Raw genomic sequence first — 23627 nt, 5'->3', positions numbered from 1 at the left:
ACCCAAGTCTCAGCCTGACCTTATTCATTTCCCCACAGCCCCATGACTTCACCTGACCCATGGCCATCACCCTCGTGGTACTTGTGAGACCCTGTGCAGACAGTACACAGAACTGGAGCTGTACTCCAACGCACGCTCCTGCTACAAAGTTTTGAGTTCTGCTCCCTTCTGGAGACACTCTTTAAGCAAACTATCACCTGTATGCAGAAAGCAATGGGATGATCTTTCCTTCCTGTCTGAAGGATGACTCAGTATCAGCCAAGCCTTCCGGGCTCCCCTGCTCTTCTCTCCTGGGATCCCATCATTCCACTCCAAACATTGCCCTTCCTAAGTTTATCTCCCTCACATCTAGAACAGGAAGGGCAATGTTTGGTGAGTCAGGTGGACCTCCAGCCCCACTGTCCGGTGTCACAGAAGGCCTCATCTTTCCTTGCCTGGACATCTCCCTTTTAGTCTTCCTGCTCTGCTCTCTTGCCTAGATTATCTGCCTTCTATATCACAAGCGAAGTCATTTTTCTCATACTGAGATTCTGTCCTTTCTCTACATGGGTGTCCCTTTTCCTGGGAAGCCTCCCCTTGTTTGCATTGGGGGAGGGGTGGGGGGTTACACAGGCAGACTGTGCCCACCTCTACCACTCGTCCGCAGCACTGTGACATTGTTACGAGACACGCTCTTCTGATGTGTGTGTCGGGGCCCCCAACTGGAATGTGACACCCTTAATGTGGGGGCCGAGAGTCTTAGTAAGTTTATCTCCCTCACATCTAGAACAGGAAGGGCAATGTTTGGTGAGCTCAAATCCTTAAATGGCAAATGCAATGTATAAATCTAGATCAGTTCTCGGTTTGAAGAAAATATCATAAAAGACCTTCTTAGGACAACTGGGGAAATCTGAACATGGTCAGCTCATTTTCTAAGGGGCGAAAGGGCTTTGCAGTTATGTAGGAAAATGCTCTAATTCTTAGGAGATGTGTGTTGAAGTATATCGGATTAAATGTCATGATGTCTTTTACTTACTTTTGAATGGCTTGGCAAAATGTTTGCAAGTGTTGAGTCTAGCTGAATGGTATATGGTACTTCACTTTGTTTTCCTTTCGACTTTTCAGTACGTTTGAAAATATTCATAATAAAATTTAGGAAAAGTAAAAGAAATCCCTCGCCTGGCTCACTGCTGCACACAAGGGGAAGTCCCTCCTGACAGCCCTGGTCTGCTGCAGCCTCACCTCAGGCCAGCCCTCCTCACGCATGACGTACTACAGTCACCCTGAATTGCTTGCATGGCCTGAAGACCAGGGCTCCCTCTTGCGCAGATCTGCAGGCACCTTTCTCTCTACCTGAGGTCCTTTCACACCAAATCTGCTTGGCTGACTCTTACTCATCCTTAAAGGTTTGGCTCAAATACCATCTCCTTCAGGAAGCCCTCCCTGATAATTCCAGGAAACATTTCATCCTCTGCTCTCCTGATTGGCCTTGTTTCATGCCTATCAAGATCTTCAACTGCTACAACTATCTGTCCAAATGTCTATCTCCCCTTTACCCTTGGAGCCCCTGGAGTCCCAAAACTGCATACCATTAACTGTGTAGCTTCAAAGTTTAGCATGAGGTCCAGCTTCGAATGGACCCTTACTAATGTTTACTGAAGAAATATCACAAATGGGTTGATAAATAAATTTCATTAAGATTTCTGTGCAAAGTAGTACCTTCAAAATCCTGTAGAATGTGGCCTTCCTTAAAGGGCAGGGTCTGCTTTTGCTGCTGGTCCAACATGCTGTGCACCGTGATGAATTCATCATCGAGCGCTATGACATATGGGAAGCAAATGGCCGCCCCGATCACATTCTCCGACCAGTGCACAGGGGCTCGCTGAGATATACCAGCAACTGTGGCAAACATGCCTGTAAAAACAGGAAGAGTCAGGTGGACCTCCAAAGAACTGTGGCATTTTTCCTTTCTGTAGATGTGTCTGGGCGCAGAATACCATCCCCTCCTGCCTTATATTTCAAGATCGTAAAGATAATATAATATGCTGCAGGTGTGAAGAAGCCTACATGACTTTATTAGGAAGAGAACTACCTTGCACTGAATGTGTACCTTTCATTTGCTTCCAATTAAAGATGAGCTTAAAAAAAAGTTTACATGTACCCCCCTGAAAGTTTATAAAGCACACGTCCTCACCTGTGTGGAAAAAGTTACTTCCCAGCAATTTAAGCAGCTTTGCAAGCTCTCTCTCACATCCAATCCTTCAACTGGTTAGCGTCTCTAAGTTACAGCCCTTCCTTGTTGAATGAATATTGAATACATCCCCTCAAACATTTACTGAGCTCCTACTATGCGCCAGGCACTGCACAAGGCGTCCTATCAGGAACTGTCCCTGCTCAGAGCTGAAGTCTAATATTGGACACACGCACCCTCTAATGCAGGGACAGAACCAATTTTGCACTTCAAGACACACTGCTGTTGAGTGTTTGCCAATCTCTTCCACACCAAGTGACGGCTTATCTGTCTTGTGCATAAAGTACCAAACTAGCCATTTCTCAACAAGCTATATATAGTCCGCAGATATTGGGGTTTACCAAAATTAATACATTTGCAAAGTCAATCCATTGTAACTTAGTTTTCAAACTAGCTGATGTCAAACACCTTTAAAAACAGCATGCTGTCTACTGGGTATTTACCCCAAAGATACATATGTAGTGATCTGAAGGGGCATGTGCATCCCAATGTTTATAGCAGCAATGTCTACAATAGCCAAACTATGGAAAGAGCCTAGGTGTCCATCAACAGATGAATGGATAAAGAAGATGTGGTATATATACACAATGGAATATTATGCAGCCATCAAAAAAATGAAATCTTGCCATTTGCAACGATGTGGATGGAACTAGAGGGTATTATGCTAAGCGAAATAAGTCAATCAGAGAAAGACAATTATCATATGATCTCACTGATATGAGGAATTTGAGAAACAAGACAGAGGATCATAGGGGAAGGGAGGGAAAAATAAACAAGATGAAACCAGAGAGGGAGACAAACCATAAGAGACTCTTAATCTCAGGAAACAAACTGAGGGTTGCTGGAGTGGAGGGCGGTGGGAGGGATGGGGTGACTGGGTGATGGGCATTGGGGAGGTATGTGCTATGGTGAGCACTGTGAATTGTGTAAGACTGATGAATCACAGATCTGTACCTCTGAAACAAATAATACATTATATGTTAATAAAAAAAAATTGCTTGATGTCCCACCCCCCAAAAAAACCCAGCGTGCTGTTGCCTGCAAACCATCAGCTGCTGTTGCAACAACTGGTTTCTGCTGTACAGGATGGAGAACGGGGAGAGAGACACAGAGATGTGCAGAGACTTCAAGATTAAAACAAGGGAAAAGATCTCAACTATATCATTCGAGCAAAATTCCTAAACCTGTGAAATCATCAACCCACCTAAATTTTCTGTAGTTACAAAGACTGAAAGATACTGCAGTTAATCAATTACAACAGCCTCTAAATTAGGCTGTTCCTGAAACTGGATATCATGTGGAACCTCACGCATGTGTACACACCCTGCTCTTACCTAACACATGCAAGGCTCTCCCTCAAACAACACTGTGCTCAGAGCACTGTTAGGCCCTGCTTAACACTTTACATGTGGGTTCTCAGCATGTGGTAGCAACAACTGGAACTCTCAAACTGAGGGTTGCCAGAGGGGAGGTGGATAGGGGTCGGGCTGGATGGGGGACGGGCATTAAGGAGGGCACGTGTTGTGATGAGCACTGGGTGTTATATGCAACTGATCAATCACTGAATTCTACTCCTGAAACCTAACTACACTATACGGTAGCTAACTTGAATTAAAAAAAAAAAAAAAAGACGACGAAACAGTAAGCCGAGCGTGTGTGTGTGTGTCCCCTCTATTAAGGAGTCACAATTGCCTAATGTAAACCATTGTGATCTTGACTATTCCCTTTGGCCCTTCAAAGTCTCCAAAACTCATTAGGAAAAAGACTAACAACTCAGTACAGAAAGAGAGGCTATAAATTAGTAATTCACAAAAGACAAAATGCAAATGGCTAATAAATTCATGAAGAGATTCTCATATTCATCAATAACCAAGGGCACAAGTTTAAATGAAAAACAGTAAAAACACAACTTTTACTCATCAAATTGGCAAAGGTTATAGACCGATAATACCGAGTATTGGTATGGTATAAGGAAACACCTTTTGGAGAATGATTTGGGTATTATCTACCAAAACTGAATATACACTTACCCTCTTTAGTTGATTCTACTTTCGAATCTATTGCCAACTCATAAGTGTAAGGGTGGTCTCTGCGATATTTTTAGTAACAGTGTAAAATTGAGAATACATGAAAAGATGATGTGGCTCTGGGTGAACGCACCACGAACAGAAAAGAAGGCTCTTCTATTAAATGAGTACAGACGAAAAGAACTACTATAAATTTAGCATGTTGAGCAGTGATTTCAGTTTGAACATTCGCTGTGTGGAGCACGGAGTTCGCTACCAAGAGACGGACAATGGATTCAAGGGTTCACAGGTGGTGAAGGGGTTAAGGGAAATATGTAAACAATGACCACACAAGAGATAAAGCCCAGGGCATAGAAAGGTGTAAAACGCTTTCCAAGCGAGCGAATGGAGTGCTGATGGAGGTCAAGTCCAGGCGGAGCTGAGTGATCAGACCCCAGCCTGCACAGGGAAGAGGACGCACACAGAGGGCAGCAGCGGGGAGGGCGCGTGTCCCCGGAACAGGGCACACCCTGTTCGGAAGTCAAGCTGGCGGTGGAACGGGCAGCACTGGCCTCTAGTCAGGCTGAGGAGTGTGGCCTGCCCTTGTTACAGGTCACGGGGGCTTTCGAAGGCCAGTCGGGCAGAAGTGTGGAGGCTGTGTGCAAGGAGCCACACAGGGGAGGGCCAGCCAGCTGCCTGCCACCAAGGAGGCGGCCTTGGCTAGGCCCGAACTGGGGCACAACAGATGGGGGCAGCCACTTCCAGGGGTGAATGGGGGAACCTGGCCGCTGACTCAGTGGGAGCGAGAGAAGGTGAGTCAAGGGCCACCATGCGGCTGCCAGCCTCAGGATGGAGCAGCACTGCACGGAGTCTGAAACGAAACAGGGATTAGGATGCAGGGCTGGTTGGGAGGCAGTGTTTGCATTTCCCGGAACTGGAGGTCACAGACTTTCTCAGGGGGTGGTAGTAGCATGCTTCCTGAAGGGGACACCACGCTTCCACAGAGCACACCAAAAGCCACCGTGGAGTACAGGATGACCCGAGAGGAATGGTCTCCGCAGAGTGCAACCCAGGACTGCGCCTGAGGCTGGTGGGGGCTTTTCGTTCTCACCTCTTTCCAAAGTAGGTAAGAAATCAATGAAAACGCGGAAAACTCCACCAAGATGACTCAGAGCTGGAAGGCAGGACTGAACAATGAGGGCAGTCTGGTTCTGTCGCCGCGGTCAGACAATGCATGGGACCGAAGGCCCCGGGTTTGGCATTGCCGGTGTTTTACCGTAACAGAGAGGACGTAATTACAATCGGAACTAGCCTACCAACTGCATCACTAAGAATTCAGATAGCATTAAAAACTGCTCGAGAAAAACCGAGGGGCAAAGCTTTGGGCAGCATTAAGAATCTGGAATGAGGACTGAGCTTTGGAGGAAGAAATTCGGTTAGCACTATCTTGACTCTTCTGTGCATTTAGAGCCAGCCAGCTGAAAAGAACCCGAAGGCACGGCGCCTGCATGCCCCTCCCCTGGGTGCCTGGCAATCGTAAACTGTAAGCCCGAGGATGCTGCTAAATTTTGGGTCAAATAACCACGTATAGCACACTCTCCCGGGAACATGGACAGTAAGACGTTGTCCAGCCTCTTCCTGGAATTAAATTTAGGTGGAATGCATTTCCCTACATAAGGCTGGGTATCACCCGGCCCAGGAGGTGTGCAATGCAGAGGCCCTGACATGAATGTTCTTGTAATGAAATGGGCAGAACCCAGAGGTCAAGAACAAAGGCTTCTATTCACCCAAAAAGCAGATGACACTGGGATAAAAGGGCAAAGCAGTAACTGGCAGCTGATGGGCCCAGGTCAGGCAGTAGAAGGTGCCACAGAACAACTTAGGAATGAAGGTACTGTTATTAACACCCACCAATTAATTATATGCCTGCGGAGCAGGTGACAAACTCTATTGTTTCTGAATTGTCAGAGTCAAGTGCTGTTAATGTGCAAATGTAACAAATGTGTAAATGGTACATCTTTAAAAAGCATTATTTTCAATTGTGCACCCTTTAAATATCAGAGGTCCCCTTATCTGAGCAGGGAGGAGGGGAGAGGGCCAGGAGGCCAGGGGGCCGTGTGGAGTCAGGAGGAGCTTAATTATCTGCCTTTTTCAAGAAGTATTATCAAAGGACAGAGTTTAAAGTCACAAGACTCAATCACATTATGAAAATTTCAACAAAGTATTGCTGAGAATAGGAAAATCTAAGCTAAGGCAAAAAGCTGAGAGTGGTTCCTCATGACACAGGAGTGAGCACATATAATCTTCAGGGAGAAACAAAAGCAAAACGAAAATATATAGCTTTCATACGTTTAAAGGTGCATTTGCATTCATTACAGCAATTTATTTGAACCTAATTCTTTTTTTAATAAAAGATTTTATTTATTTGAGGGGGGGATAGAAAGAGAGAGAGAGAGCACGAGTAGGGGGAGGGATAGGGGCAGAAGGAGAAGCAGACTCCCCGCTGAGCGACATGGGGTAGGGGGCTCGATCCCAGGACCCCAGGATCACAACCTGAGCTGAAGGCAGATGCTTAACCGACTGAGGCACCCAGGCGCCCATATTTGAACTTCATTCTGAAGCCATGTAATAAAGCTGGTGATTGCTATGCTGCATACAGAGTACATATGTACTCTTATACATAGGTAATGTATAAGAGAGCTTACAAGTGATATTGGAGTCAAACGTTTTCCCTATAAAGCCAAAACAGTAAGGTACTGGCTCATAAGCAGGCAAATACACTGACAGAACAGAACAGAAAATCCAGAGATAGACCCAATGGCATAAGGGAATTCGGTGTGCGTTAAAGGCAGCCGCCTACATCAGTCACAGAAGGTGGGCTCTGCAGTCGGTTGACTGGGATAATGGACAGCCATAGAGAAAAGGATAAACCAAATCCGTTCCTTATACCCTGCACTATAAAAAGTGAAACTATAAAAAATGAAGCCATAAAAGTACCAGCAGAAAACATGGGTGAATTTGTCTATAACCAGAAGAGAGGGAAGCGTCCCTAATTATGACTTGAAATCACGTGCACGGGTGGTTCAGTGGTAGAATTCTCACCTAATTATGACTCAAAATCAAGACACAATAAAGTAAAAAGGTTAATACATCTGATTATATAGGAATGTTGAAGAAAAGCTTTTGCATGGTCAAAACTGGAAACAAATATTTGAAACCTACACCAGGCAACAAGTTGGTATCTCAAACACATAGAGAACACTAAAAGAAATGGCAAGAGAAAAGAACAGATAATCCCTATCAAAAGAAATGCAAATGGCTCCTAAATGTACGAAAAAATGTTCACTCTTGGGGCGCCTGCGTGGCGTAGTCAGTTAAGCATCCAACTCTTGGTTTTGGCTCAAGTCATGATCTCAGGGTCATGAGATCGAGCCCCACGTCGGGCTCCAAGAGGAGTCTGCTTAAGACTCTCCCCCCCCGCAAAAAAAAGACTCTCTCTCCCTCTCCTTCTGCCCCTCCCCCCACTCCCGAAATAAATAAATAAATCTTTTAAAAAAATGTCCCCTCTTGCTCATCACAGGAGAAATGCAATTAGCTACGCTGAGATACCACTTCTCATGTACGGGATTGCGGACAACACGGAAGTTCGACGACACAGGGAACAGCCATTGTCATATGTTGCTGGGGAGAACAGAAAATGTACAACCTTTATCAAAGGAATATGGCTATACCTAGCAAAACTCACATGCATTTGTACTTTGACTCAACAAGCCCACCTATAAAAGGCTTTTCCATAGATCCACCAGGAAAATACAAAAAAATAAGTCCCTAGTAAAACCGTAAAACTGGAAAAAACGCACATGCCCACCAATAGGGCTGATTTTTTAAAAAAACCATGGTACCTCCACACGATGGAGTAGCATGCAGCTATGAAATGAGGAATATCTCTGAATTATATTACAAAGGGGTCTCCATAATACATTAAGTAAAAAAAAAAAAAGGCGCTGAGAGATACAAATATTTACATATTATTTATATTTTTTATTAAAAAATGAAAGGATAAACCATAAAAATACCATAAAAATAAAGGTTGCCTAAGGGGGAAGAAGAAAATAAGTGAAGACGACAGGATATCAGCTCTCTGAGAATACCTTGCTGTAGCCCACCTGACTTGGAACCTTGCACATATTCATGTAGTAAAAATATAAAATGAAATAAAGCAATTCCTAAAAATCAAAAGTAAAATAAGACAAATTAACTGTATATCCAGGTGGTGGCATAACAAAACAGAGGGGGACTCTTGCAAGTGACTTTAAAAAACACAGTAATGTGACCATACATTCCTGATGGGTTTTATGTACACCCTACCCTCAAGACAAAAAGAACCATAAACAGTCAAACTATTTTCAGTCATTGCATTGTGGCAACAGTGGTGTCAGTATTGTTCTGCATACTGCAGGATTAGTCAAAGGAACAATTATGTCGGGCAGTGTTTTACTAAGACTCTGGGTGTGGTTTAAGGCAGACAGGAACATAAAGACAGATGAGGTCAATGCCCTGCAGTCGTGAACTGGTTCTATCAGTATGGTCTCACAATGGATTTTACCTTTATAGAAACACATCCTTCCCAACTCTGTCCACTGAAGAGTCCTGAACACTATGGGCAACAAGCAGCTCTAGCACCCAGCCCGTGGTCTCTAAACATCAGGGGTCCTTGGAGAAATGGCTGAAACCAGATCTAGGGCAGGAAAGGCACAAAATGAACCTGGAACACTTTCCACACCAGAAGGCGAGGAAGTCGTGCAAGTTCTAGGGTCATGTGAAAGGGGTGTGGCAGTCAAGCTGGACAACCCCTGCCCCCCCAAACACAAATAGATGGAAACGCACCATATGTGTTTGAATCCATGATGCATCACGGTATCTTTTAAAAAGTCGCTTCCGGAGACAGAAGGGATCACCTTAGTGAGAACTGTCCCATGCTGCCTTTCTTAGACAATGGACCTGGGGGCAGCCAAATACAGTAAGTTTCTCTTCACTGAAGTAGTCCAGTTATGAAGGAGGAAGGGACAGAAACAGAACGCTGCCATTTGGCAGCCCACCATGATTTAAAGGCTCTACACACCACTCATCAATAGCTCCTGACATCACAGAGAGAGAAAAAGAAATTACACAACCCTGACGGAAGTCCTCCACCGCCGACGAGGAAGTCTTGCCTCTCCCCAAAACAAGCAAAAAACCCCAAAAAAACCAAAAAACACACCCCACACTTGAATCTGATAAGAGCTGGCATCCTAATTATCAGTTGGCAGGAAACACGAAGGTCAACCTGACATAGTAAACAATATAAGGGGATAAAAATCATCAAAATTCAGACTGTGGGATGCTACAGGTGAAATGATCCAACCTCTTCAACAAAAGGTTAGGGGAAAATAAAAAGAGAAGGAGAAGGAACCTTAGGAGAACTTACAGACCCAGAGAAGCTTAACAGATCAATCAATTGCAATGTACACGCCTCATGTGGGATCTGATTAAAACTGAAAAATATACATATCCTTAAACATAAATTTATGTAGATAGGTATTTACATCTTTTATGCGTGATAACAGGAGAAATATGGCATGCCTTGATATTTGGTGATATTAAGGAATTACTGTTAAATTTTTTTTAGGTATGCAATAGTATTGTGGTTTTCATCTTTCTCTTCCTTTCTTTTTTTTAAGGAACTTAGAACTACATACTGAACGGTTTATAAGAGAAGTGCTATGGTGCTCACGATGCTGTGCTAATCGAGCAGGGGAAATGGTTAGGTATATAAATCAAACCATTGGCGGGGGGGAATTCGTAACAGCTGGAGCTGAGTACATCTGATGTCATTATAATGTTCTCTTTACTCTCTCTGTATTTTCCATAATACCAATCTTTATTAAAACCGGGAATTTCTGTTAAAGAAAAAGGTGGTTGGGGTAAAGAATTTTTGTCCAGAAAGTAAAAATCAGAGCTATCGAGCCATGAAGAGACATGGGTGAACCTTAAAGGCATATTACTAAGTGAAAGACACCAATGTGAAAAGGTAACATACTGTATGATTTCAACTACATGACACTCTGGAAAGATCAGCGGTTGCCAGAGGTTGGGGGTGTAGGGGATGAACAGGTAGAACACCGAGAATTTTGAAGGCAGTGAACATATTCTCTCTGGTACCATAATGATGGATCCGTGTCATTATACATTCGTCCAAACCCAAAGCATGTACAACTCCAAGAGCGAACCCTGATGTAAACTACAGACTTTGGGAGATTACAACGTATCCCTGTAGACACATCCATTATCATAAATGTACCACTCTGTCGGGGGGATGTGGACAGTGCAGGAGGATGTGCGTGTTTGGGGGTAGTGGGTATGTGGGAACTCTGTACTTCCTGTTCAATTGTGCTGTGAGCCCAAAATTGCTCTGAAAAACAAAAATGATTTTAAAAAGTAAAAATCAGTAAGTGTTCACTAACTAGAGTTCATGACCTCAACTTTTGTTATTAGCGGAAAATATGTTTGTACCCCTCACTCTGAGATGAGATGCCTGCACGCAGACTGTGGTTAACAAATACCGGGGGTGAGGTAGGCTCACCCTCCCCAGCACCCGCCGTGTGTCACAGACACACACGAACCCGAAAGTGAGCCATCCACGACTGAAAGAGAGTACGAGTCACCCACGCCATGAACAGCTCTGAGTCTTCATTTCAAGAAGGCAGCAGAGGGAATTCACAGGGCCGTACGACAGAGCCAAAGCCCTTTCAGGGGGCTAGAGACGACAGTGTGGTGGGATGAAACTGCAGTCAATTAAATAAATAACGGACGCAACGCTGAAGTCTCCACACTTGAAACTATGCCTAAGTGAGCTCCACTCCTTTTCGTAACGAAGAGTAAAAACAACCAACTGACAAATCCACCCACACGTGAGAACATCTTACAAGGAAGTCTTACGGATTTTTATTTTGTAGTTATTTACTTAAAGGAATTTTCTCCGCAGAGCTATCTCGAGGCTCCTCTTTAGCACGGAATAAAGCTGGCTTTCCTTTATGACTGGCCTATTTTTGTTCCACTGACCCTACATTCACTGGACAATCTAAGGGAACGTTAGCACACACTGGTTCTGCATTCTGTTTACACCTTGCCACACATCCTCGGTGTTGGCGAATACTCTTCACGAGTATCTATCTTCACAGCTAAATTCTCCCTTCCAGATCTGGGCATGGGTTCACGGAGGGAAGGCAAAGGGAATGGACAGATGGGAGGCGGAGGTTGGTGGAGGCTCACCCAGTCCTCCGGGACCCGCCAGGAGGAACTCCTGTCTCCCGATCCTCTTGACAATGGGGCGCTTCTCCTCGCTGCAGTAAGGAAACAGGTCCTGGGAGAAGCCTGTGTTGTAGTTCAGGATGATGTACTGTGTGGTCAGAGCCAAGCACAGGAAGTGGCCGTCCACGGCCACAGCCAGGGGCTGCTCCGGCGTGGACACCTCCCTGACGATCTGAACCCGGTCCTCGTATACCAGGAACAGCTGGATGGTCCTGCGCTTGACCGAGATGATGCAGACTTCCACGCAGAACGGGTCTCCGTTCACAGGGTTCTCGTTCAAGGCCAGCGCCGCGGCCCCTTTGATGCGCGCCCCCGAGGGGACGGGCTCCAGGCTCATCATGTTGACCAGGGTGATGGAGTTGTCACAGAGCACCAGCAGCCTGTTGAGGGCCGAGGCCGCTCGCAGCTCATTCACTGGCTTCCGGAAGCCCAGGTGTCGGTGCAGCTGCTTGGCGGCAGAGAAGGTGGCCGTCCCGGTGGGCAGCGCCCGCTCCTCCAACAGGAAGTGGTGAACGACGCAGTCCCTGGTGCCCACGTAGAGGTTCTTCCCGCAGCACTCCACGCATTCTACATGCACACGCTCCTTGTCGCCTGCTAGCAGCTCCCAGCCCACGGCAGAGACCAAGGTGAAGGCCTTGGTGCTCATCATGTCTGCCGCTGCTCTGCGGGGAGAGGGACAGGGAAGTTAAGTCAGGGCAATGAACAACAAGCAGAACCATGTCAGGTCACCACGAATACACCTCGTTCCCCAGTTACGATTTCGGGGAAAGGACACCATCCGACGCTGTTAGGAAACAGTACCAGGAAGAAAAGCTCTCCCTCTGGGTCTCCTTCCACCAGGCAAATGGGAGACCCCAGCAGGAGAGCACACGCTGGGCTTTTGATGAAGGCCATCCTGCCCATTCTCAACAGCGCCGAGATGTACACGGAGTTTCCTCATGTTGTTCTTGGGAGATGTACGGGGACGCAGAAGACAATCCCACATATCCACCCAGAGACAACATAATAGAAACATTTGGGAAAAAGGCAAAAATGATCCTCACTGATCATCCCCTGAGCGTCTCTGGCATTTAAGAGAACAGTGGGACACAACTGCCTCAGGGGGTTAAATCCTGCCCCTCAGATCTTGTCAGAAACACTGAGGCAGGGGCCACAGCTTGAACACTGTGTTCTTCCCAGCACCATATTTGGCTCTCCGAGTAAATGTGTTCATGCAGAGTGGTAAAGACGTGCCTCAGATCTCTACGTCTGCCAGGGGAGGAGATATCTAGTGGACTTGTGAGAAGGTCACGGACACGTCAGTTAATGGACTATTCCCGCTAGAAGACCGACTGCCCCAACCTCTGAAGAGGACTCTGGTTTCACACACCACAAAGTTAAAGGCAGCAGAAATGAGCAGGATGGCCTTTCCCTGATTTCTCAGCCCGCAGGAAGGCAATCACACAGGCTCCCCGATCCACTCAAGCAGGAGGGAGAAATGTAGCTCCAAAGAGGTCTGCAGAAGACTGATGGAAGTTAGGGGAGGCCAGCTGGACTTTTCCATCACTTTGAGCTGTCCAGAAGTAGGGTCGCCTCTAGAGAGACTAAATTCCTCAATCCTTTGAGGCATTCTAGCCAAGGCTGGAAGACTTCTTGGAAATATTCAAGAAAGAATGTAGAATGCTATCATTTTTTATATCTCCCTGTATATTGGGGCAGCAACAGCTTCACAAGGAGAACTCCAGTCTCCTTCCCTGAGTCAATAAAATCCCCAGGAAGGAAAGTATCTCAGGTCTGGGGATGAGGTATTTCTGCTGGACACCATCGGACTTCCTTCCTGTCACTTACTGGCTATGTGACCTTGGGAAAGTCACTTGGCTTCTCTGTGCCTCAGTTCCCTCATTTGTAAGATGAGCGTCATGGCACCTACTTCATAACGATACTTAGATGAGGGTTAAGTAAGTCTGCTCATGTAAGATACTTAGTATCTGGGACATAGCAAGTACCCGATAAAAGTTTTTGATCTAATCTTCAATACATCCCTCTCAAAGCCCCAGCCTACTTTCGGTCTTTATTTCCCAAGCTGGGTACCGAGAGATGAAATAATGCTGTCTTCGGCCCTTAGCTAGGTAACCTGTGTCCACCTTGTTGACACTGAAGGACAGACTGAAACATAAGCCAGACATGCACTCACACACAACCTCCCCAGCCCCAGCCACTGTCATACTCATTTACATGAGCTGTCCTCACAGACTGTGGAAGAGAGGCAAGAAAGTGGGGTGTGAGGCTTGAAGGCATCACAGAGAAGGAATCCTGTCCATCTATCTGGGGCCTCGGGAACTTGCAGGGTCCTGGGGAAAGCCCAGGGTTGAGGGAAAAGTAAGCTTCAATGTCTGATGCCAATCTTTTTAAACACTACCATCTATTTGTCATGACTGAACAGAACCACAAAACCCAACCTAGACGATATTTTTTTTCCCCATTTAAGTGCCCAAGAATAAAACACAGGTATTGAAATGTAGGCTTTGAGACATCCTAAGTCTGTGAAAGTAAGGTTTTATGAAATACTTCTGCCTTCATTGATTGATCAATAAAGGCTATCTTTTAGAATCACATGATAGAGTGACTACTGTTCCAAGTGTGAACTGTACCCCTCCCTTTGCAGAAGGAACAGAGAAACAGGCTTTAGGGACTCATAAGCAAATTCCTACCTAACTCTCCCAAGGTATGGTGCCTTCGCAAGCACAAGAGATAAACTAGACATGTTTGTGCTGACGAATATATGCAAACACCTCATATTTAGTCTAAGGGCTGGGTGGACAGAGAAGGAGGGAGAGGAGAAGTAGAGCTGTAAGAAAAGCATCTGGTTTATTAAAAAGCTTTACAGTATGAGTATTTAAGAAGAAATGCAATACTTACTAGTATTTAAGAAGGAATGCAATACTGTTTCACTATGTGGTAACTACAACTACTCAAGTCTTGCTAAAGTTCCCTACTATAGGCCTTTAAAAAAATAAATGAATGTTTATGAGAAGCAGAAGGAGACTATGTCAGCATCATGGTGGCTAAGATGTTCCTCCTTTTTATCCCCCTTTTTCACAACGAATCAGACATCCATCCACAGACCAGAGCCCCATGCTGGCTGCTGGGACCTAGCACATACACCAAGGGGCCCAGGGGAGCCTCACCCCCTCGCACATCCAGCAACAGGCAGACAGGACTCAGCGTGGGCTGTGGGACCAGCGCAGCCACCAAACCACCACCAAACCTGCCCGGACCCCTCTCGCTGCGGCCGGGGAGAGACCTGCAGAGTGCTGACCTGCGGGGATATGCACACAAGCGACAGAATGTGCACAAGTCCAGTCTTCCCAAGGGGGGCTTCCAGCACACCATTGGGGCCAACAAAGCACACACACAAAAAACAATCTGAGCAGACTGGCCAATCGCAGCAGAGCTGGCCTTAAGAGAAACCTTCCCAGGGCTGTGCTCCGCAAGGAAACACTGCAGAGGACTGATCTGTCAGACTGGGGGGAGGACAGCGGTGCGGGAGTGCGGCTACCCCAGTGGTGTGGGATGCGGCTGCAGACCCCACTGCTCTTGGCAGGACCCACGGTAATGAGGCTGGAAGTCCGTGACTGCGGGAAGGAAGGAGACTGGGAGAGAGGCCAATGAGAATTTCAAGGGGGCCTTAGGGGGATGGTGTGCAGCAGAAAGTCCACCAGGAGCCTGTGGGAGCACCACACCCGGGGATCTCACCAGTGTGTCTCCAGGCAGCCCCAGTGCCCGAGCACTAGACCCACACCTCCTCCCACCGTGCAGCAGCTCCTGTCCCTGCCCCGAAGTGCAGCACTGGAGAGAGTTCAGCAGACAGTGAGCCACTCAGACAACAGGCCTAGGTCTGTGGGCCCGGGAGAAACCACAAGCGAGCCACAGCGCCACCTTCAGGAAAACAAAGGAAGGTTTCCAGTAGCCAGCTGGTGAGTTCTAAGAACCAAAGACACAAAAGCTTAAGACTCCCGCCACAAGAGGGAGCAAGGGAGCACAGCCGACGCGTCCAGGTAGAGGGAGCGAAAACCCACATAGCCCCACCATAGCACACAACACCCCATCTCAAGGCAACTCGCACAGATTTAAGGAGCTGTCCGCTACCACAGATGTGAATGCAGCAACGCAAAGCTACAAGGAACGTGACAAACCAAGAAAACGGGCCATCACAAAGAGTTGAAAACTCCCCCCAAATTGAGTTTAAAGGCATTAAATCTGTGATCTAGCTGATAAAAAATTCCAACTAGCTGCTCTGAAGAAACTCTGTGAGCTACAAGAAGACTCAGCCAATTCAATGAAACCTTGAAAAAAAATACATGATCAAAATGAGATTTTTACCAAAGAGAAAGAAATCATAAAAAAAACACAAAAACCCAACAGAAATTCTGAGGCTGAAGAACTCAAGGAGTAAAATGAAAAATGCAATAGAGCATCTGCAGTAGAGTAAAGTGTTCGGAGGACAGAATGAGTGGTTAGAGGATGGGGATTTTGAAACCACCCAGTTTGGGGAGGACAGAGAGAAGAGAATGAAGAGTGAAGAAAGCCAAAGCGATCAATAGGATTCCATCAAAAGAACAAATACTGGAATACCTGGAGTTTCAGAAGCAGAGAGAGAAGGGGGCAGAAAATTATTTAAAGAAATAACAGCTGAGAGCTTCCCAAACCTGGGGAGAGAATTGGACATCCAAGTTCACAGAGCTAACAGATCACCCTATTATCTCAATGCAAAAATACACATTATAATGAAACTATCAGAAATCAAAGATAAAGAAAGAATTCTAAAAGCAGCCGGGGGGGGGGGGGTACATTGTAACTTTCAAAGAAACCCTATTAGGCTATCCAGGGATTTTGCATTTTTCCCTCACAGGCCAGGAGAGTCTTTCCACTGAGGAATGGATAAAGAAGGTGTGGTGCATATATACAATGGAATATTATTCAGCCATGAAAAAGAAAGGAATGCTGCCATTTGCAACAACATGGATGGGTCTAGAGAGCATTATGTTAGTGAGATAAGTCAGACAGACATAGGAAGACAAATACTGCATGATCTCACTTATATGTGGCACCTTAAAAAGCCAAACTCATAAAAATAGAGTTCAACAGTGCTTAGCAGAGGCGGGGGGGTGGGGGCGGTAACTGGGGAGATGTTGTCTAGGGCACCAATTTGGAACTAGGGGATAAATAACTCCTGGAGAGCTAATGCACAGCCTCCCGATCATCAGCAATATATTATAAACTTCACAGTTGCTAAAACAGAATCACACGGGGGTAACTGAAAGCTGACAAAATAACATTCTGGTACTTAAAAGTGGTTTATTCCTTTAAGCTTTAAGCAGCAGGGAAATTTTCTCCATGATCTAATTCATAGGATAAACTCACTTAGAGACAATATGAATCATAAAAAGATAAACTGTAGGCCATGCCTCTCTCTGTATTATCATTAAGTCCAACTTAGTGGGGTCTGAAGTCAGAGAGGTTTTAACATGGTAATAAAATCGAAAATTTCTCCAAGATGTACAATTCATACTCTATTATGTGATCTCAAACGGATCTGAAATTTACACATTTTGATAGAACGTTACCTTAAAAGCATGGTTATCATTTGAAAGGGCAACATTTTAATATTTTTCTCAAAACTGCAAAATACAGACCTAGTGAGGGAAAGAAACTGAAAAATATTAGTACACTCACAGACAACAGTTTAAATAAGGATAACATTACATATGCAACAAGCACTTCTAAGGGTGCAAAAAAAAAAAAAAAAAAGGCACTGTTCCATTTCCCAAGAGTATCCCAATCTCATTAAGGAAAAAGGACTAGAAAAATAAGCAAGTGACAGTGTAAAGCAGTATGTACTAAGGACCAAAGTTAAAACATTAGTAATGACTTTCCAGCACCTTGAGAGCCTACACACCCCCATTGGTGACATTAGAATCTAAGTGAGTGTCTTTGAAAATGCTAATGGAAAAATACGAATTTTCTTTTGCAGGCGTGCACAGAAACATTATCTTTGGTTCACGGCTGTGGCCACTGTGAAAAGTTCTTGCTGCTTTGGCATCTTCCCTCAGATTCTTTACGTTTCTTAAACCTTGGATCAAAAAACGACAGTTCCATTCTTTCTGCTACACACCGAGCTGGGCAGCAGTGATTCTGAGGTTAACCATAAGGTTCAGAAATGTTTTTCTGTGTTCTTAAGATCAGTTACGATAGTTATAGAGGCTTCTAGAGGCCCAGGAAAGCTGACTCGGATGAGTTTGTAAGCAATGCAAGAGTACCAGCTATATTCTGTTTTTGTGGGCACTGCCTGTCCCAGAAAGCAAGCACCACGTCCACACGGCTCTCCTAGCGAGTTCTACCAAACATTTAGGAATCAGATAATACCAACTCTAAATAATAAATCTTCCAGAGAAGAAAAAAAAAAAAAAAAAAAAAAGGAGGCAGGCACATGTCCCACTTCATTTTATAAAGCCAGTATAAAGTACAACTTTACTATCCAAACCTGATAAGGGTGTAGGAAAAAAGAAAATCCTAATCATTCTTACTTATAAATCAACATGCAAAAGTATTAAATATTAGCACACTGAACACACACAGTATGAATAAGTTGGCATGTGATATTGGCTTAGGGTAATAAAATCTGTTGGTTTAACTCACCACATTTACAAAATAAAAGAGAAAAAGCACAAAACAAGGAACAAGACTATTACCATCTGTTATGGGTAGATTATATCCCCCCAAATACATTAAGGTCCTAATTCTCCCTACTTGTGAATAGGACCTTATAGGGAACAGGGTCACTGACGATGATATGTTAAGATGCGGTCACTGGGGTGAGCCCTAATCCAATATGACAGGTGTCACTATAAAACAGGGGAAATTTGGATACAAGACAGACACATATAGCAGAAAGACATGAAAACACAGGGAGATGGCCATCGACAAGCCAAGGAACGCCTGAGGCTCCCAGAAGGCTGGCCAAGAGGGCTACACAACAAAGCATCCCTCAGAGCCCTCAGAAGGAGCTAACTCTGCTGACACTCTGACCTCAGACTTCTACCCTCCAGAACTGTGAGGCAATGAACTTATGTTGTTCATTTATTTATTTTTTTAAATTTATGTTGTTTAAGCCACCCAGTTTATGGTACTCTGTTATGGCAGCCCTAGCACACTCATGTACCATCTCTCTTCAACACTGTATTGGGAGTTTCTGCCAGTTAAGGAACATTTATAAAAACCTGAAAACAAAGACATAAAACTGTAATTATTTACAGATGCTACTATTGTTTACATGGAAACTCAATCTATTAGAATTACTAAAATTTTAGAAATACTGTTTAATTTAAAAAATCAACCTATCAAAGTAATCTGCATTTCCAACCATAGACATTTTAATTTTCAAAAAAGATATTTACAATAGTATTAAAAAATTAAATATGAGGGAATTATCTAACAAAGATGTAAAAGATCTTTATGTTGAAATACATAAAATCTTATTGCCCAACTAAATAACAACCCCAGCAGACTTTCCTGCAAAAATTGACAAGCTGGTTTTAAAATTGAAATGGCAATTAAAGTACCTATATTGTCAAAACAATCTTGAAAATGAAGAACAAACTTGGAAGACCTACATTAACTGATTTCAGAAACTGCTATAAAATTGCGGTAATCAAGATATCAGGAAAGACAAACAGGTCAATGGAACAGAAGACCAAGCCCAAAGTTAGACCTACACATACACGTTCAGTCGGCTACTGACAAAGGCACCATTATCAAACACCAAAAGTCATTCTGATAGATGGTGCTGGAACAACTGGATAACCTTATGAGAAGAAAGAAATTTACCTTAAATATTCCTACCTCACACCATATACAGAAATTAATTTGAGGTGTCTCAAATTATTTTACAAGTAAAAGCTAAAACTATAGGCTTCTATAAGAAAACACAAAGGAATACCTTTGAGACCTTGGCATACATAAAGATTTCTTAGCATACAAAAAGCACTAACCATAAAAAAAAAGTTGATAAACTGGATTTCATAAAAATTAACAACTTGTGTCCATTGAAAGACACCATCAGGGAAATGAACAGGCAAATCCCAGACTGGGAGAAAAACTTGCAATATATATATAGCAAAGGGCTCATATCTAGAATATATAAAAACTTCTACAAACCAATAACAAAAAAGACAAACTTTTTTTTTTTTTTTTAATTCAAAAAAGAAGGTATACGAGGGGCTCCTGGCTGGCTCAGTCAGAGGAGCATGTGACTCTTGATCTTATGAGCTCAAGCCCCATGTTGGGTGTAGAGATTACTTAAAATAAATAAACTTAAAATAAATTTTAAAAAAAGAGGGTAGGGGCGCCTGGGTGGCTCAATTGTTAAGCGTCTGCCTTCGGCTCAGGTCATGATCCCGGGGTCCTGGGATCGAGCCTTGCCTCGGGCTCCCTGCTCCGCGGGAAGCCTGCTTCTCCCTCTCCCACTCCCCCTGCTTGTGTTCCCTCTCTCGCTGTGTCTCTCTCTGTCAAATAAATAAAATCTTAAAAATAAATAAATAAATAAATAGGGTATATGAGTGACCAATAAAAACATGAAAAGATGTCCACCATCATTAGTCATCAGAAAAATTTATTTTAGGCCATAATAAAATAACATTTCACACCTATTAGATTGGTTACAATTAAAAAGACTGGCAACATTACATGTTAATGAGGATGCAGAACAACTAAAAATCTCATACCCTGTTGACAAATGTATAAATGGTACCATCCCCACAGCTGACATATTCAATGGTGAAAAACTGAAAGCTTTTCCTCTAAGACCAGGAGCAAAACAAGGGTGTCCACTCTTGCCACTTTTATTCAACACAGTACTGGAAGACCTAGCTGCAGCAATCAGACAGGAAAAAGAAATACAAATCATCCAGATTGGTAAAGAAGAAGTCACACTGTCAGTGTTTGCAGATGACACGACACTACATACAGAAAACCCTAAAGACTCCACCAAAACAAACCATTAGGATAAAACGAATTCTGTAAAGCCACAGGGCACAAAATTAACACACAGGAATCTGTTGTATTCTATACATTAATAATGAAGTAGCAGAAAGAGAAATTTTAAAAAGTGTATCATTTACAATTGCATCATAAATAAAATACCGAAACATAAATTTAACCAAGGAGGTAAAAGACCTGTACTCTGAAAACTATAAACACTGATGGAAAACACTGAAGATAACACAAATGGAGAGATATACCATGCTCATGGGTTGGAATAATTAATATTGTTAAAATGTCCATATTTCCCAAAGCAATCTACAGATTCACTGCAATCCCTATCAAAATACCAACAGTATTTTCCACAGAACTATGTGGAAGATACTATTATTTATTTATAATCCTAAATAATCCTAAAATTTGTATGGAACCACAAAAGACCTTGAACAGCCAAAGCAATCCTGAGAAAGAAGAGCAAAGCTGGAGGCATCACAATCCCAGATTCCAAGATATACCACAAAGCTGTAGTAATCAAAACAGTATGACACGGGCACAAAAAAGACACACAGATCAACAGAATAGGACAGAGAACCCAGAAATAAAACCACACTTACATGGGCAATTAATCTATGACAAAAGAGGCAAGAATACACACTGAGGAAAAGATAGTCTCTTCCATAAATGGTGCTGGGAAAACTGGACAGCTACATGCAAGAGAATGAAACTGGACCACTTTCTTACACCAAACACAAAAATTAACTCAAAATGGATTAAGGACCTAAATGTGAGACCTGAAACCATAAAACTCCTAGAAGAAAACACAGACAGTAATCTCTTGGACATCAGCCTTAGCAACATTTTTCTAGATAGGTCTTCTCAGGCAAGAGAAACAAAAGCAAAAATAAGCTACTGGGACTATGCCAAATAAAAAACTTTTACAGTGAAGGAAACCATCAACAAAATGAAAAGGAATGGGAGAAGATATTTGTAATGATATATCCAGTAAAGGGCAAATATCCAAAATACATAAAGAACTTATACAATTCAACACCAAAATAACAAATAATATGATTAAAAAATGAGCAGAGGACCTGAACAGCCATTTTTCCAAAGCAGACATACAGATGGCCAATGGACACATGATAAGATGCTCAACATCACTAATCATGGCATGATGAGATGTCACCTTACACTTGTCAGAATGGCTAGTATCAAAACAAGAAATAACAAATGCTGGTGAGGATGTACAGAAAAGGGAACCTTCATGGATTGTTGGTGGGAACATACGCTGATGCAACTACTATGGAAAATAGCATGGAGGTTCCTCAAAAAATTAAAAATAAAAATACCACACAATCTAGTAATTCCATTACTGGGTATTTACCCAAAGAAAATGAAAACACTAATTCAAAAAGATATATGCACCCTTATGTTTACTGCAGCATTATGTACAATAGCCAAGATATGGAAGCAATCAAGCACCCACTGATAGATGAATGGATGAAGAAGACATGATACGTATATATGTTACATATAGATGTGTATATATCTATATAAAATATACATATTGCAATATTACTCAGCATAAAAAATGATATCTTATGACAACATGGATGGATCTAGAGAGTATAATGCTAAGTGAAATAAGTCAGAGAAAGACAAATACCGTACGATTTCCCTTACATGTGGAATCTAAACTACAAAACACAAGAACAAAAAAACACGCCCCCCCAAAACACAAAAAATAGACAGAACCATAAAACAAACTGGTGGTTGCCTGAGGGGAGGGGATTGGAGTGAGGGGAGGGGACTGGAGTGAGGGGACAAATAGGTGAAGGGGATTAAGAGGTACAAATCTACAGTTATAAAGTAAATTAGTCACAGGGATGAAAAGTACAACGTAGGGAATACAGTCAGTAATATTGTAGGGGTGCCTGGGTGGCTCAGTCAGTTAAGCATCTGCCTTCAGCTCAGGTCATGATCTCAGGGTCCTGGGATCGAGCCCCACATCGGGCTCCCTAGTCGGCATGGAGTCTGCTTGTCCCTCTCCTTCCCCTTCTGCTTCTCCTCTCTCTCTCTCAAATAAATAAATAAAATCTTTTAAAAAAAATAATATCGTAATAACATTGTATGGTGAAAGATGGTGACTACACTTGTGGTGAGCACTGAGTAATGTATAAAATTGTGAAATCATTAACGTTATACACCTAAAACTAATAACACTGTATGTCAAGTACATTTCAATTAAAAAAAAAAATGGTGCCATCACTGTGGAAATCTGGTGGTTTTTTATGAAGTTAAACATGCATTTATCCTGTTACTCCATAATTCCATTCTGAATGTTTCCAGTTCTCTTGAGTATATATCAGTATCTGCAGAAAGACTTTTACCGGAACTTGCACAGCAGTCTTATTCGTAATAGCCCCAAATAGGAAACAGCTCAGTTTTACTCGTTTGTATCCATTTCAGTGCGGGGGGGGGGGGGGGTGTTCACACAACTTGGAAGTAAAAAGGAATAAACTACTGCTAGGCAACAATATGAACGAAATAAAACACACTGGATGAAAGAAATGAGGTACATATGGTATACGTTCATTTATATGAAGTTCAAAAGTAGGCAACACTCATCTCCAGCAACAGAAATCAGAACAGTGTTTACCTTGGAGAGAAAGGGGAACCAAATGGAAAGGGACACAAGGAAACTTTCTGGGGTGACAGAAATATTCTAGATCTTGTTTGGGGTATTGGTTACACAGGTGTATAGATTTGTCAAAATTCACTGGGCTGTGCACTTAGGGTCTATATACGCAATTCCAGTGAAAATTGTCACAGGTAGACATGTGTGTGTAACTCAACTTGCAGATTATGAAATTCATGTGGCAGAGAAGGGCCAAAGAAAGCAAGACACTTCTGGAAAAGATAAGGTAAGGAGACCTGACTCAACAGATAAAACGTAACATAAAGCCACGGTTATTAAGATAACGAGGTGCTGGTACAAGGCGAACCCAGGAGAACATGTCCGG

The 23627-nt window shown here is 43.4% G+C and overlaps 1 protein-coding gene across 8 annotated transcripts in view; it reads right to left on the bottom strand.

Annotated features, from left to right (window-relative positions):
- Window positions 1-23627, bottom strand: part of TGFBRAP1 (transforming growth factor beta receptor associated protein 1) — a 64326-nt gene that overhangs the window by 29299 nt on the left and 11400 nt on the right. For 7 of the 8 annotated variants that reach the window (XR_013441890.1, XR_013441892.1, XR_013441891.1 and 4 more), the window contains exons 2-3: window positions 11548-12248; window positions 1699-1893 (exon numbers count right to left, since the gene is read on the bottom strand). Coding sequence is in view for 4 of the 8 variants with exons in the window: in XM_036096561.2 (XP_035952454.1) it covers window positions 1699-1893; window positions 11548-12235 (883 nt within the window). In the remaining 4 variants the exon portion in view is untranslated. The remainder of the gene's footprint in view (window positions 1-1698; window positions 1894-11547; window positions 12249-23627) is intronic. The other variant, XM_078056715.1, reaches the window with a different exon arrangement.

The sequence above is a fragment of the Halichoerus grypus genome, chromosome 10, assembly GCF_964656455.1.
Source record: "Halichoerus grypus chromosome 10, mHalGry1.hap1.1, whole genome shotgun sequence".
Classification (NCBI taxonomy): Eukaryota; Metazoa; Chordata; class Mammalia; order Carnivora; family Phocidae; genus Halichoerus; species Halichoerus grypus.
The sequence above is the reverse complement of the archived record's forward strand: the minus strand, read 5'-3'. Positions and strand labels throughout refer to the sequence as shown.